The following is a 14,688-nucleotide window of genomic DNA, read 5'->3' as shown; positions in this document are numbered from 1 at the left end:
TCCAATGCCTTTTCCTTATAGGAACTGAGCTTGTCCTAATATTCACCTTAAACATGATCAGGGGTATTTTTAAATGGATCTAGTTGGGTAACGTTTGGCGTTAACTGAGCAAATCCACATATTTAAAATTCTTCACCCACTTTCAGGATAAATTTTGTCTAAGTAAATCATAGCCAGTACAAAGTTTACTCGGCTAAAGCGAGGCGGCAGCAGCGAGAGTGTTCCTGGGAGGTGGCTTAACTTTAGGAAACCAGCATTGACCAGCTAAAAGTTACCTGGATTACTCTGATAGGAAGCTTGAAGTACCCGAATAAAAATTGCTTTGACGGGGGTTGTAAAAACTACAAATAGGTGATATAGAAGTTGCAATCTCTCTTTCCCCTTCCTAAATTTTTCCAGATAACTTTATCCAAATATATTCAGTGTCATGCATTTTCAGGTTTGTTTTGCAAATATCTGGATATAGTTACCCAGATAGAAACATAGAAGTTGACGGCAGAAAGGGGCCATGGCCCATCAAGTCTGCCTACTCTAATGACCCACCCCCCCATGACATTACCCCCCTAGAGTTCCCACATGTATATCCCATTTCCTTTTAAAGTCTGGCACGCTGCTGGCCTCAATCACCTGAAGTGGAAGTTCATTCCAATGATCAACCGCCCTTTCAGTGAAGAAATACTTCCTGGTGTCGCCATGAAATTTCCCACCCCTGATTTTCAACGGATGCCCTCTTGTGGCCGAGGGACCTTTAAGAAAGAAGATATCCTCTTTCCTGCTACTGGTTTTGTAAGTGTGAACATCTAAGAGATTAGCCAGCAATATCTCTGCAGACTAAGGGACACAAGAAGCTGTATTTTAGCTGCTAAAATTCTGGGCAGACTTGTGGTCAAGGTTATCTACCTGGCTGGTTTAAATAGCTCCTCTTCTATTCAAGAATTGTTGATTCAAGTCTAGCCAGCTAAATTTAAGCAAATATTCAGCCACAATATAGCTGAAATTCTTTAGGCCTAGATTCACTAAACCTACCGATCTGGATCGTTGTTGGGTGATTCTTGGCCGAGTTTTGCCAAGCGACCGATTCACTACAGATTCTACACGCAAATGATCTGATCAGATGCACGCCTTATAGCGATCCAAATGCATGTGTAGAGTTTCCTTGTTGTTTTTTGATGCAATTTACGCATGTGCTAGCTCTTCGCCCTTACTACGTAGTTAGCGGGCGAGGTTTAATCACGCACGTCATTGGCGGCAAAGCACAAGCGAGCTCAAAAGAAAGGGGGGGGGGGAGGGGTGGCTGCAATTTACTTTTGCTGGCCCTACGAGTTGGACATTTTTAGAAAGGAATGATTTGTGACTGATGCAGTGAATTATTTTGTGTAGCCAGATTATCAAACAGAACACGCTTTAAACCCGTAGCTTAAAACCGCGGGCTCGTAATGCATGTTTTACAGAATATATAAAAAAGGAATTCTTACGCATATGTAAAGATACTTTACAGTTTTATTTTTAATTTTGATGGTTGTTTTATATGGGGTTGTACCGTATTTTCACTCATATACCGCGCACCCGTGTAAAACGCGCACACGGGTATACCGCGCGGGGAACACAGATTTATGTAATAAAATGTTAATATAGCGCGCACACGCGTATACTGCGCATGCTAAAACCTCCTCCCGCCTACTTCGAACCGGCATCCTCCCCCCCAGCCCAGCCCAAACCAACGAGGGAGGATCTTCGGGCACTGGCACATGCTGTGCATTGGTGCTGGTGCCGGTGCCGGTGCCCAATCGGGTAAGGGTTGTATTTGCGGTGCTGGGGGGGGGATGTAGGATCACGGGGGAGGAGGGGTGATGCGAGTGGGGGGGGGAGGATGCCGGTTCGCAGGGGGAATGATGGATCAGAATGTAAAAAAAATATTGTAAAACGCGCTCACACGTATAACGCACATGGTTATTCATGGTTTGTAAAATCGTGTATAACGTGCGCGTTATATGCGTGAAAATACGGTAATCTCGATACTGATAACTTCATGGCGGAAGAGGGCAGGAGAGTCGGTAAGGATAGTAAGCGCCTGGTCCTCGGCAGTTGCTTCTTTTTGGATCGGCAAACCCAATCGGTGTTTCTTCTTCTGCTTAGTGAATCGATGGCTTCCTACTTTTGCATGCCATTTCCCCTCATTTGCATGGGTGGATCGGATCGGAGATTGATCGGGAAGCAGTTTCATGAATCGGGTCGGAGTTGGAGAACGATCGCAAAACCAGTAAAACCGGTTTTGCGATCGCCAGACAGGATCGGAAGGTTTAGTGAATCTAGCCCTTAGTCCTTTATTTTTCACTTCTCTTGAAGCCTACGGGCTTCGGGGCAGGTACCACAGCAGCAGCTGCTAGTGCGGCTTTGTAAAAAGGGGAAGTGCATGTTAAACAGGGATCTCAAAGTCCCTCCTTGAGGGCCGCAACCCAGTCGGGTTTTCAGGATTTCCCCAATGAATATGCATTGAAAGCAGTGCATGCACATAGATCTCATGCATATTCATTGGGGAAAACCTGAAAACCCGACTGGATTCCGGCCCTTGAGGACCGGAGTTGCCCATGCCTGACCTAAACCCTTGACTATTGCTGTAGGACAGGGGGCCGCAATCCAGTCGGGTTTTCAGGATTTCCCCAATGAATATGCATTGAAAGCAGTGCATGCACATAGATCTCATGCATATTCATTGGGGAAATCCTGAAAACCCGACTGGATTGCGGCCCTCAAGGGAGGGGCTTTGAGACCCCTGATGTTAAATCTGTTTAACACACATTAACCTGTGAATTAATGGGCATTAAGTCAATTAACGTGCATTAAAGAATTGTTATTAAAATGAATGTGTTAAAGGAAACCAAAAACAAGTCCAAAGATTGAGAAATAAGCCCAAATGGGGAAAGCTTTGCCCTGTTCACGTCCCTATTGCTAAGCTCTAACTTTTCCCAGAGTCTTCAGCTAACAAAAGTACTGCTGGGTTCTGGTGCTTTTTCTCTGTACTTTTCCTTGTAACCAGCTGCCTTCTTTCTTCTCTGCACCATGCGCTCTCTCCCTTCCTCTTCTCAGGCCGAAGAAAGGATGCAGTCAGAGGTACCGTGCATTTCTTTCTTATGTCTGCAACATTATCAGCCATTAGATTCCTCCCGGGGAAGACGTTATCTCTTGTCAATCATCAACATGTGCTTTGTCTTCCCTCTAGCAAATTCGTAAATTGCGGAGAGAGCTGGAGTCATCGCAAGAGAAGGTGGCTACCTTAACAACCCAACTGTCAGCCAATGTAAGTCATGTTCATGGAGGAGCCATGATCGATTCTCCAGCCTCTCCCCACTTGTCACAAAAGTGACACAGAGCTTTCCCCTAAACTACCTGTCACTAATGCTCCCCTCTAGAACAGTGTTCTTCAACCACCGGTCCATGGACCAGTGCCGGTCCACAGGGCCAGCACGTGCATCAGGCCCAAAACAGTGTTTTTCAACCGCTGGTCCATGGTGCGATCGATGCGGCGTTATCTTCGAGTCAGCTCCCTTTTCCTAACCGATTCAGTGCACAAAGCCACAGGCAGTGGCTCCTACGGGCATCCTGCGCCTGAACCGGAAGCCTTCTCTCTGACGTTGCAACATCAGAGGGAAGGCTTCCAGATGAGGCAAGGGACGTGCAAGGTGCAATTAGTACTATTATGGGGGTGGAATCTGGGGTGGAGATTGGGTAGAGATGGGCGGGGTTTGGCCTACGACTTAGCCCCGTGTTCTTCAACCGCCGGTCCACGGACCGATGCCGTTCCACAGAATAATTATTTTATTTCTGCCAGTCCATAGGTGTAAAAAGGTTGAAAACCACTGCTCTAGAAGAACTAGGATAGACCTTTTCTTTGTGGCCCAGTGAGGAAGTGATAGGATGACAGAGAATCTTCTTTCTCTTTCCTGGTCTTCAAGAGAAGGGCCCTTAGGGTTTGGCAGCACCTTTCTCCTCATGGTTGAGGAGACAGCAGTACTGAAGCCGCATAGGGAGACTGTTGGAAAGAGAAAAGGAAGAAAGATTTTTTTTGAATAACAAGGTCGAGGTGTTATTTTTAAGATTCCATCAAACATCTATAATGGCCAAATTCTTCAGCGTGACTACTTCCCTGTTTTATTGATTGATTTTTAGGTGTTTTTCCAAGGTGTGCTTTGCTGCTGCCCTTTAATGCGGAATGGGCCGATTCATCACGGGACGTTTCACTGCCGCTGCAATGAATCGTCCCAATCCGATGCTGGAGCAGACCATTGCTTTTAGTTGGCTTATATGAGAAATATAAACAAGATACGGGGTTTTGTGTTTTCTAATTTGTAATTATTTGCTCTTTCTGTTCTCTCTCTCTCTGCCCCCCTCCCTCCCCAAACACATTGATTTCAAGACTAGGGAGAGATGTCAGATCACAGACCAGGGAGGAGATGGGGAGGGTATAATTTGGGGGGAGGCTGGGGGAGCATTGCCTCCCACACGCTAACCAAGACTCGAAATGGGGCGATTCATCGCAACCATTTCATCGCGCTGAAACGACTGCAATGAATTCTCCTAGACCCCTTTTATGACCTGTTGCTTTTTAGGTCTTTATCTTATTTTTAGTATGTCTTTTGGAGCGTTGTCTACTGGTAGGAAATGTGGCATCACCTTTGTGCAAGACTCTGTAGGAAGCACAATATGTTTATTAAAAATTGATATTCCACCAAATCTTACAAATTTTCTCAGCAGATTACATTCAAATTACACAAATAGAAACTTAAAAAGAACTCCATAATATTAAAAGAAGACCTAGATTCATCATTCATATCTAAGATAACATTCAAATCTATCCACACAATAAAATAAAATGTGATTAATTACGTAGTAGGTCAATTGCCTGTGAACCATTCGAATTAATAAATGTGATCGTTTGGAAAAGAATCGATACCAGATGCTTGTTGGAAAAAGTATATTTTCAACAGCTCTTTTTAACATCTTATGATTCAATTCAGTATGGCTAGTTTTCGGAAGTTGATTCCATTGACTAGGTACTAAGAAAACCAAATGCCTTGTTACATGTCGATTCCCTTTTTGTTCTGTTCTGCGAAGGAGCCATGAGCCTTTTCAGCTTGGGACGCTCTAGTAGAGCTTGTAGAATAGGCTACACTGCACTCAGATTAATCTACTCACTGAGAAAACTTGACCACGTCACCGCGGCCTACCTGGACTCACACTGGTTGCCAATGCAAGCACAAATTCAATTCAAACTATACCGTCTATGATTCAAAGCAATAAATGGCACAGCCCCCAATTACCTAAACAACCGCCTGTACCAAAACGCCACCACTAGGCAAAGAAGAACTAAGACCCCTTTTACCTACCCCCCCCCCACCCAGCGCAAGAAGATATTTGACAGTCTGCTGGCGACGCATGCAGCGAAACTGGACCACACTATCTCCAACCTGCTGATAACAACAAACGACCACAAATATTTTCGCAAAGAAATCAAAACCCACCTATTCAAAAAATTTATATAGATGGCTTAACCCCAACCGGACCCCCCGCAACGCAACTCCCCCCTCCTCCCCCCTTCACCAGTTCCCTTCTCTTTAGCCTCAAGCATGTCAACTGCTTCCCTAACGGTATATATACTGGATCTGCACTATTTCCTATTTGTACAGCATCTTGTAGTTCTTGAAATATACAGCTCCATTATTCTTGTAACTTCTCCTGGAAATGACCAGAATTCTCTCTGTAATTATCCTGGAAATGTCCAGTTGTCTCTTTTGTAATCCGCCCAGAACTGCAAGGTTGAGGCGGAATAGAAATCAGTAATGTAATGTAATGCATTTCAAGCTCAATGGCCACGAACCAGTTGGGTTTTCTGGATATCCCTAATAAATATGAGTGAGCGAGATCTGCATGCAAATCTCTCTCTTGCATATTCATTAGGAATATCCTGAAAGCCTGCCTCACGGTCCATCTACATTGGAGGATCCTCCAATGTAAGGATCAGAATTTGAGACCCCTAGTCTGGTGTTACACTTGATTCAGAGCACAAAGCCACCTTTGTGTGAAATGCTTCTTTCAGGCTGTCTTTCAGGTTGCTAACTATCATGGTTTGATGTAAAGATTTTCCAATTGTTGTTTTTGTTTTAGGCCAACTTGGTGGCGGCCTTTGAACAGAGCCTGGTGAACATGACTGGTCGCCTCCGGCACCTGGCAGAGACAGCAGAGGCAAAGGTAAGAGAGGGACATTTCCTTTTAGTAAATTTTCCTAATTGATCTCATCAGCTGCCCATAAGGACTTGATCTGTACGCTGGGCCTTCTGAGGAATGCGGATCCAGTCACCTCCAGTTGTAACAATCGTGGACATTCAGTTCCACAGTGCCAAAGCAGCTCCTGATTGGTGTAATCTGACTTTAGTTCCCAGAAGAGGCGGTCGGAAAATACAAAGAATGACCCCGCACCCGATTTGCAGCCCTCTCCTGCCTCCGATCCGCTCCTAAACCGCATTCGCAGTTTTTCGAAATTCGCAGGTGCTCCTGGAACAGAACCCCTGCAAATTTTGGGGGAGTACTGAACTGGACTTGATGGACCGTTGGTCTGACCCAGTAAGGCTATTCTTATACTCTTATGTTAATTAACTCCCAAACATAGCTGATGATATTATTCTCCTAATAACAAACATTCATAACACTGGGAATAGAGGAAGAACAACTCAACACTGCTATCAACTCAAGCATTTGCCATTCCCTGCAGCCTCTTAAATCTCCCCAGAAGAATTTAACCAGGGAAAGAGGAAAAGCCTATGCATGTTTCCAAAAAGGTCAAAGGTTCCTTTCAACCTGCAGCTCTCAGGGGAAGACGTTTCATAGCTCAGATTCTGGGATGAGAAAGCCCTAGCTTGCCAACCTATTTTCTTGGACTCTTTCATTGATAGAATGCTTTATCCTTGGAGGACTTGAGCTTCTGCCCAGGGTGTACCAGTGCTGGCTTTACAGCTTGTAATGTCATGATTGTAAGCACTGCTTACTTCTCTCTTATCAATAGCAATTTGATTTGGCCATAATTAGCTTTAGAAAGAATTACGCCATCACACCATATGGAAATAATCCTCCAATGTAAGCATAATAGTGTTGCTATATTAGCTTGCGGACCCCAGAGCTCCCATGTTCTTTCAGGCCACCAGAGGCCTCACCTCTGTTCATTTCCTTTTAATCTTTAGGACTCTGAGCTGAATGACCTGCGAGAAACCATCGATTTCCTGAAGGCAAAGAACGCCGAGGCCCATGCAGTTATCCAAGGAGCTTTGAATTCCGCTGACAATACACCCAGAGGTGAACCTTTAGCTATACCTTATTAGGAGTGCGTTATGCAGAAAACTGATTTGTGTTCTTGCGATTAAACATACGCTCTGTGATGTGCATTGGATTATTAATATTGGGCTCAATATAGCAGGCAGAAGAGGTTCCTCCCCATTTAAATTGTGCTTAGCGGGCTGGCTGCTGATATTCTGTGGCACTTGGCCAAGCAATGCCACTGAATATCAGTACTAACTGGCCATCAATCCCACCATCCTGTGGCTATTCTTCACCCTTTCCCCTCTCTCCTTTGCACAACAGAACTGCGAATCAAGAGGCAAAACTCATCTGATAGCATCTCTAGCCTGAACAGCATCACCAGTCACTCCAGCGGTGGCAGCGGCAAGGATGCAGACGCCAAAAAGAAAAAGAAAAAGAGCTGGGTAAGTCCAGGGCGGTCAGGAGTGGGGAGATCTCTGGCCCTTATATCACCCAGACAGTATCACTGTAGTTGATCATTTGTTTTTTTTTTAATGCATACAAACCTGTGCCTAAAATTCAGCTATTATTAGCTACATGGCAACATGTTGAAATCTGAGTGCTGTCAGCATCTGACCCCTTTGCTTTCTGAACAGTTTCTGCAGTTTTTTTTTTACCACGTCAGATACTTCCGTGGTGCAGTGCGCAAGAGGAAGTCCTTTTCCACAGGAAATGAGGTTGTGAAAATAGGAGATTGTGATATGAGGCTCAGACAGGAGCTGACTCAGGAGTATCACCAGAAAATATTGCTTCCTGAAAAGGTGGGATGGATGCATGGACTGGGCATGCGGTAAAGTCAAAATCTAGGTTTGAGAAAGTCTAAGATGAGCCCAAGGATCCTTAGCTATGAGAAAATGAGATGCTCTAGATTCTAGAGCATTACCTAGGAAGGAGCTTAGGTGGATTGGATGAGCCTTACGGTCCCGATCTGCTTCATGTCAGAAAAGCAAAAGTTGGGGCTTATAACTAAGATCTCTGGATGTGATCAAAGGTTATGCATTACTGTCCTTATTCTGTATCTGTTTCTACTGTGAATCCTACACCTGATGGAAGGTGGCTTCTCCGTGTCCTCTTCTGATTGATTTACTGTTCTGTTGCGGACAAATTTAAACGTGATTAAGAGTTACTTTTGTTTGTTTCCCTCCCTATGCTGACCAAAACCTTTTTTTCCAGGTTTATGAGGTAAGTTCTGTACTAATTCCCTCAGTAACCTCTTCCTTCTTCTCCCGTTTCTATTTTTCATCCCTTCTCTCTTCTCATCGAGTGATGGGTCTGTCTGTCATTCTGGCCAGTGCTCATGAAACTAACTATCACGTCCATCCCACGCTCACTAATGGCCATGAAGGCAAGACTCTCTAGCAAAACGTCACCCCCCCCCCCTCCCGGGACCATAGACGTGTCATGAGTCAGCTTCAAAGAGACTACTGGAGTTATCCTTCATAAGAAATGCACCGTACTTTACAGAGCGGGCTTACTCGAGTGGGCGCCTGTGATTATGTTGCAGGATAACACACAGTAGCATTACAAAAGTGATATCCCAGACTTTGCTTTGTGCTCGATGATTGTGCCAAGGGATCATTCATGGAATGTTCCACAGAAACTTCATGGCTGGCTCATGTCACTGACCACGGGTCATTCCTCCATGACTAGATCTGCAGTACACATTTCCTCAGCTCTGGTCTTCAGAGAACCCCCCTCCCCTGCAGGGCAGGCTGTCAAGAGTAGCAAAATTGGATCTTGTGTACCTGAATTCAAAATTCATACTACCCATGCTGGGGTATATGAGTTGTTCACTCATACTTCATATGATTCAAAAACAATGAGCATTTTTTTTTTTTTAATCTAAAATAATCGGTGGAAAAAGAAGTCAGCAAAACATATATTTAAAAAACGCAGTTATTCAAAAAATATTTGCACTTTCCAGAATTTTTAAATTTTTCACAAAATAATTATTAACCATTTATATTACTTGTTCTATATTTTTTCAATTATCTATTTTTCACATGTTCATTTTAAATCCTGAAAGTTCTTAAGCTCTGGGCATCTGGTTCACCCACTCTTTTTGGATTTCTTCAGGGAAAAGTCTTCATGCAGAACCATAAAATTGACTAAATAGGTGCCCAACCCCTATTTTCGGTCAATGTGGCATACATTATGGAGTTAAAATGCGCATGTGAAAAAATACAAGATGCAAGAAAAAAAGCCCAGCATACATAATATAAATTGTTTTTTAACATTTTGTGAAAACTAAAAAAAAATCTGGAAAGAATTGTACACAATGTTTTGAATATCTCTGTTTTTATATATTATTTATCCATAAGGTTCAGTCATTGGATTGAAATTTAATTTTATATATACATAAATAAGCCAAAATAGCAGTGACCTATGCTTGCTACCAATGTGGCAGGAAGTGAGAGGTAATATATTCTAATCTTCCAAACTGAAATAAGAAAGGAAAAGTTACATCAGGCTGAAAATTGGATCATCAGTTAGCAAGCTAGATTATTAATATGCAAATTTGCTTGTACAGATGCAAAGCATATTCATTATATGCAAATAGTTTATTCTGATGTCCTGATTGGCTGGGTTCCCTGAGCATCACATTTGGGGGATATTTCTGTGGTCTGCGATTCTTTTAATTTGTATTTATATGCATACATATCTATTACCAGTGCTTAATTTTTGTTGGGTAGAGTCCCGATATAGCAGTTTGGGATAGACATAATGTAGAGAAGCTTTGTATACTTCATACCTTACCTGGTCTTTCCCTGGCCCTAGCTTTTCCTAGCTCTGTGACGCCTGAGGAGGTGGGGGGGGGGAGAATATCTCCATATTCTGTCTTTGAAAGAAGAGGTGGAGGAGAACCCAAGAAAAGAACATTAAAAAAAAAAATTAAGATGCATCTCCCTCAGTGATTTTCAGAGAGAGGGAGGGTAATTTGAGGCTAAGTCAATCACATGTCATCTTAGTAGGTGCCAACCCAAATTTGCTTGGGATTTAGAGCTGTGGTTCATGAGCCTCTAGACCAGCACAGAGCCCTGTGGTGAGTGGAAGAGTCCTACATTCTACCTCATTTAGAACCTTAAGATTTGCTTATAAGTTCTGGTACCAAAACTTCAGGTATTCTGGTTAAACGATATAAGATCCTGGTAGATCTACTGAAGGTCTCACCACAAAATGTTTCATCATATATATATATATATATATATATATATATATATTTTTTTTTTTTTTTTAGTTAAGAAGTTCATTCAACAAAGCCTTCAGCATAAAGAAAGGTCCAAAGCCTGCCTCATCCTACTCTGATATAGAGGAGATTGCCACACCTGATTCCTCTGCCCCGTCATCTCCAAAACTGCAACACAGTACTGCCGAACCTGGAGCCACCTCACCTTCCATAAAATCCTCCAACTCTTCCTCTGTGTGAGTAAAAAAATGACCTAAGTAAGAAAGCAGGAGTAGGTTGCAGTCTCCTCATCCCCTACCACTTCCCTTGGATCTAGCCTCAAGAGATTGCAGCAACTAAGACAAGCAAAGTTGGGCCTAGTCAGAGCTTGGGTAGGAGTTTGTTCATGGTTTCAGACAGCCTTCTCTCTCCCCTCTACTACTGAGTCTGCACAGAGCCAATGTGCCAGGATGGTTTTGGGAACCCTGCCTTCCAAGTTAGTAACAGAACTGTGAAGTGGGAGTTAATTAATTTTTTATTTTTTATTTATTTTTTAGGATTTTTGAGCCTAACGATGGAGAGGAGCCAGAGAAAAAGGTGGTGTCAGAACTGCGCTCTGAGCTCTGGGAGAAAGAGATGAAGCTGACCGACATCCGCCTGGAAGCCCTGAATTCTGCTCACCAGCTGGACCAGCTGCGAGAAACTATGCATAACATGCAGGTACTGACTGAAGTACCCTGCTCCTCACCGATCCAGAGCTTTGAAGAGAAGGGGGTGGGTAGTAGCTGCATTTCTGAGCATCTCAGAGCGTCAGGAGTGTGTGCAGGTGGTTCTTCACTGACCCAGAGAGTGGGGACATGCAGGCACTAGCCGAACCACTCAGTTCTCTTGTTGACCTTGAATATCAAGAATGCTAAAATGTCATGGAACCATTCAGCTGCTCCCCCCTTCCCCAACTCAAACCCAAATTACTGCACATGTACAGATAGTTGCTAGGGGGTTAAGAGTGTGCAGCCCCCAAAATTTTATGTTGTGTAGTTTTCCATATTTACAGTAACTTTCATTTTTATTTGAATAAAAAAAAATTGTTTTATTTTTTGTGAGCAATATCTTAATTATTGCACATTCTGCAAGAATGCACACTATTACAACACTGGAACCTTCCCCCCCTCCCCCCCCCCAAAAAAAAAAATTCCTGATATTTAGAGTCAAAATGTCATAAAATGACATAGATACATCCTTTTAATCTGGTCACTGTCTTTTTCAACTAGCTGTATATAGATCATCACATTAAAAATATATATATAAGCCAGAAGTGTATATCTTCTAACAATCTCCAATAACATTGTTTTAATAGATCCAATATTGCTTAAATAGATTCATAATTTATCCTCTGTTATCTTAATAAAGTGAAAAGGAGCACGGTCTGTGTCTGTATATGGCCTTATGGTTGAGGATGGGCTGGGAGGATGTAGATGGGCTGGAGTGAGCTTTGACGGAGATAGTTGGAATCTAAGAACAGTACCGGGCAGAGCTTTGGATTCTTGCCTAGAAATAGCTATGAAGAAGAAGGAAAAAAAAAAACACCCAACAAATTTTTGGATTGAATCAGGTTGGGCAGACTAGATGGACCATTCGGGTCTTAATCTGCCGTCATCTACTATGTTACTATGTTATATTTAGGCTGATGAAGAAGCTTAGTGGTGATTGCTTAAAATGAGAACATATATTTGAGTGCCGCTTCTGAAGCCTGTATTAGGATAATAGAAGATAAAGTTTGAATCTATTTAAGTGATATTGGATCTATTAGTGATCTGCTGTAAGTGATCTATAACCTGTCGTTAAAATCATCTGTAGTACCTGAAGTTTGGAGGATGGCCAGTGTTACACCGATTTTTAAAAAGGGTTCTAGGGGAGGCTTGGAAAATTGCAGACTGGTAGCTGACCTCAGTGCTGGGCAAAATAGTGGAAACAATTATAAAAAAAATAGAATTGTGGAACATGTAGACAAACATGATTTAATGCACAGGTGTCGAAGTCGGTCCTCGAGGGCCGCAATCCAGTCGGGTTTTCAGAATTTCCCCAATGAATATGCATTGAAAGCAGTGCATGCACATAGATCTCATGCATATTCATTGGGGAAATCTTGAAAACCCGACTGGATTGCGGCCCTCGAGGATCGACTTTGACACCCCTGATTTAATGAGACAAAGTCAGCATGGGTTCAGCCGAGGGAGGTCTTGCCTCACCATTTGCTTGACCTCTTTGAATGTGAATAAAGACAAGCCGATTGATGTAGTGTATCTAGATCAGTGTTTCTCAACTCGATCCTGGAGTACCCCCTTGCCAGTCAGGTTTTCAGACTGAAATTTCACACTGAATTTGCATAAACTTGATTTGCATACGCTGCCTCCATTTTATGCAAATGTCTTTCATGCATATTCATTGTGGATATCTTGAAAACCTGATTGGCAAGGGGGTTCTCCAGGACTGAGTTGACAAACACTGAACTAGATTTACAGAGAGGCTCCTGAGAAAATTAAAGAGCCACAGGATAGGAGGCAATATTTAATTGTGGATTAAGAACTGGTTATCAGACAGAAAACAGAGGGTAGGGTTGAATGGACGGACAGACAAAGAAGGAAGGACCCATGAGATGAGGTTGGGCTGCTCACAGTGCGATGACTGGAATCTCCAGGCAGGACAAGAGAGTACAACTACAAATAATAGTAAAAAAAATTTAAACCATGATTGCTATAAGTATAGAGGGCCAGAAAATCATGCTTCAGAGACAGCTTCCAGCCCATGGGCCTTAGTTGGGGCATTAACCCTTGCATGTTGGATTTCCTTCACAGATGGAGGTGGAGATCTTGAAAGCGGAGAATGACCGCTTGAAGGTGGTTCCGGGATCCGCTCCCCAGTCGGGCACTGCGATGGCTGCATCTGCAACGTTGTCACCAAGACGCTCGGTGGGGCTTGAGCACACCCAGCCTTTCAGCCTGAATTTAGCAGAGACTGTGGGCAAAGGTACCGTGACCTCCCTCCCTTCCAAATTTGACACACCCTTCATGACATAAACCAGGGGTAGGGAACTCCGGTCCTCAAGAGCCGTATTCCAGTCGGGTTTTCAGGATTTCCCCAATGAATATGCATGAGATCTATGTGCATGCACTGCTTTCAATGCATATTCATTGGGGAAATCCTGAAAACCTGACTGGAATATGGCTCTCGAGGACCGGAGTTCCCTACCCCTGACATAAACCAAGTCACTCTGAAATTGGTGTATGTACAGTGATGTCTATGTTATTAGAACTATGTGAATTTTGTACTGGATCAAATGTTGGCAGAGCTATGCAAACAGTTGCTTTTGTGATCACTCCTCTGGTCATGCGGCCTTGCTGTTAATTACCCTTCCGAGGCAGACCAAAATCTGTCTCAGGTTGCATTAGGTCTCATTAAGCTTTATTATTTTTTCTTAGTATGACATTATATGATATTGAATGAATTGTTAGCAAGTATTTGCACCTGCACTTTATATTTAGATCTGTTTTATATTAGTCTTTGGTTATCAGTTTTATCACTGCTGTTCAAAAAGCATATACAATCTACCTAACCTCCCTCACCCCATCCCCCAAGAAACCAAAACACTGCCGTCCAAAACATCTTCCGATGTTATTAAGTCTTTACTATCATTCTGTTATTAAGTCTCTATCCTCAAACTGTATTCTCTATTGTCATGTACCATCCTGGAAATGTCCAGTTCTCTTCTTATGTAATCCGCTTTGAACCGCAAGGTACAAGCGGAATAAAAATCACTAATGTAATGTAATGTAATGTAATTATTAATGAGCTAATGCACTTTGTATTTAATTTTTCAGCTTTATATTGAATTTGCTCTTTTTCAGAATTGCACTTTAGAATTAGTCATTTTTACTGTTATTTATTCATCGTACACTTTATACATTTTGTATTGTATTGTATGATATTGTGTTATTTATTAGGTAGTTTTTAGGGATTGTATGTATTATTGTGCCTTTTTCACCCTTTTCCCTTGGTGTACAAGTCTGAATTTTTTCATTGGGAGTGTATTCTTATTCACCGGCTTATTAATTGTTTCATGGACTATATGATGTATGAGGCAATTCTCACCTAGACTTATATCTGGTGCTGATCAC

General features: G+C 42.7%; 1 protein-coding gene across 12 annotated transcripts in view; it reads left to right on the top strand.

Moving 5' to 3' along the window:
• Positions 1-14,688, top strand: part of NAV1 (neuron navigator 1) — a 385,886-nt gene that overhangs the window by 338,165 nt on the left and 33,033 nt on the right. For 6 of the 12 annotated variants that reach the window (XM_033917671.1, XM_033917665.1, XM_033917664.1 and 3 more), the window contains 8 exons: positions 3,088-3,111; positions 3,221-3,298; positions 6,163-6,246; positions 7,233-7,344; positions 7,630-7,751; positions 10,586-10,770; positions 11,071-11,287; positions 13,369-13,540. In XM_033917671.1, the coding sequence (XP_033773562.1) occupies positions 3,088-3,111; positions 3,221-3,298; positions 6,163-6,246; positions 7,233-7,344; positions 7,630-7,751; positions 10,586-10,770; positions 11,071-11,287; positions 13,369-13,540 (994 nt within the window). The remainder of the gene's footprint in view (positions 1-3,087; positions 3,112-3,220; positions 3,299-6,162; positions 6,247-7,232; positions 7,345-7,629; positions 7,752-10,585; positions 10,771-11,070; positions 11,288-13,368; positions 13,541-14,688) is intronic. The other 6 variants (XM_033917670.1, XM_033917669.1, XM_033917676.1 and 3 more) reach the window with 2 other exon arrangements.

This window comes from Geotrypetes seraphini, chromosome 13 (assembly GCF_902459505.1).
Source record: "Geotrypetes seraphini chromosome 13, aGeoSer1.1, whole genome shotgun sequence".
Classification (NCBI taxonomy): domain Eukaryota; kingdom Metazoa; phylum Chordata; class Amphibia; order Gymnophiona; family Dermophiidae; genus Geotrypetes; species Geotrypetes seraphini.
The sequence above is the reverse complement of the archived record's forward strand: the minus strand, read 5'-3'. Positions and strand labels throughout refer to the sequence as shown.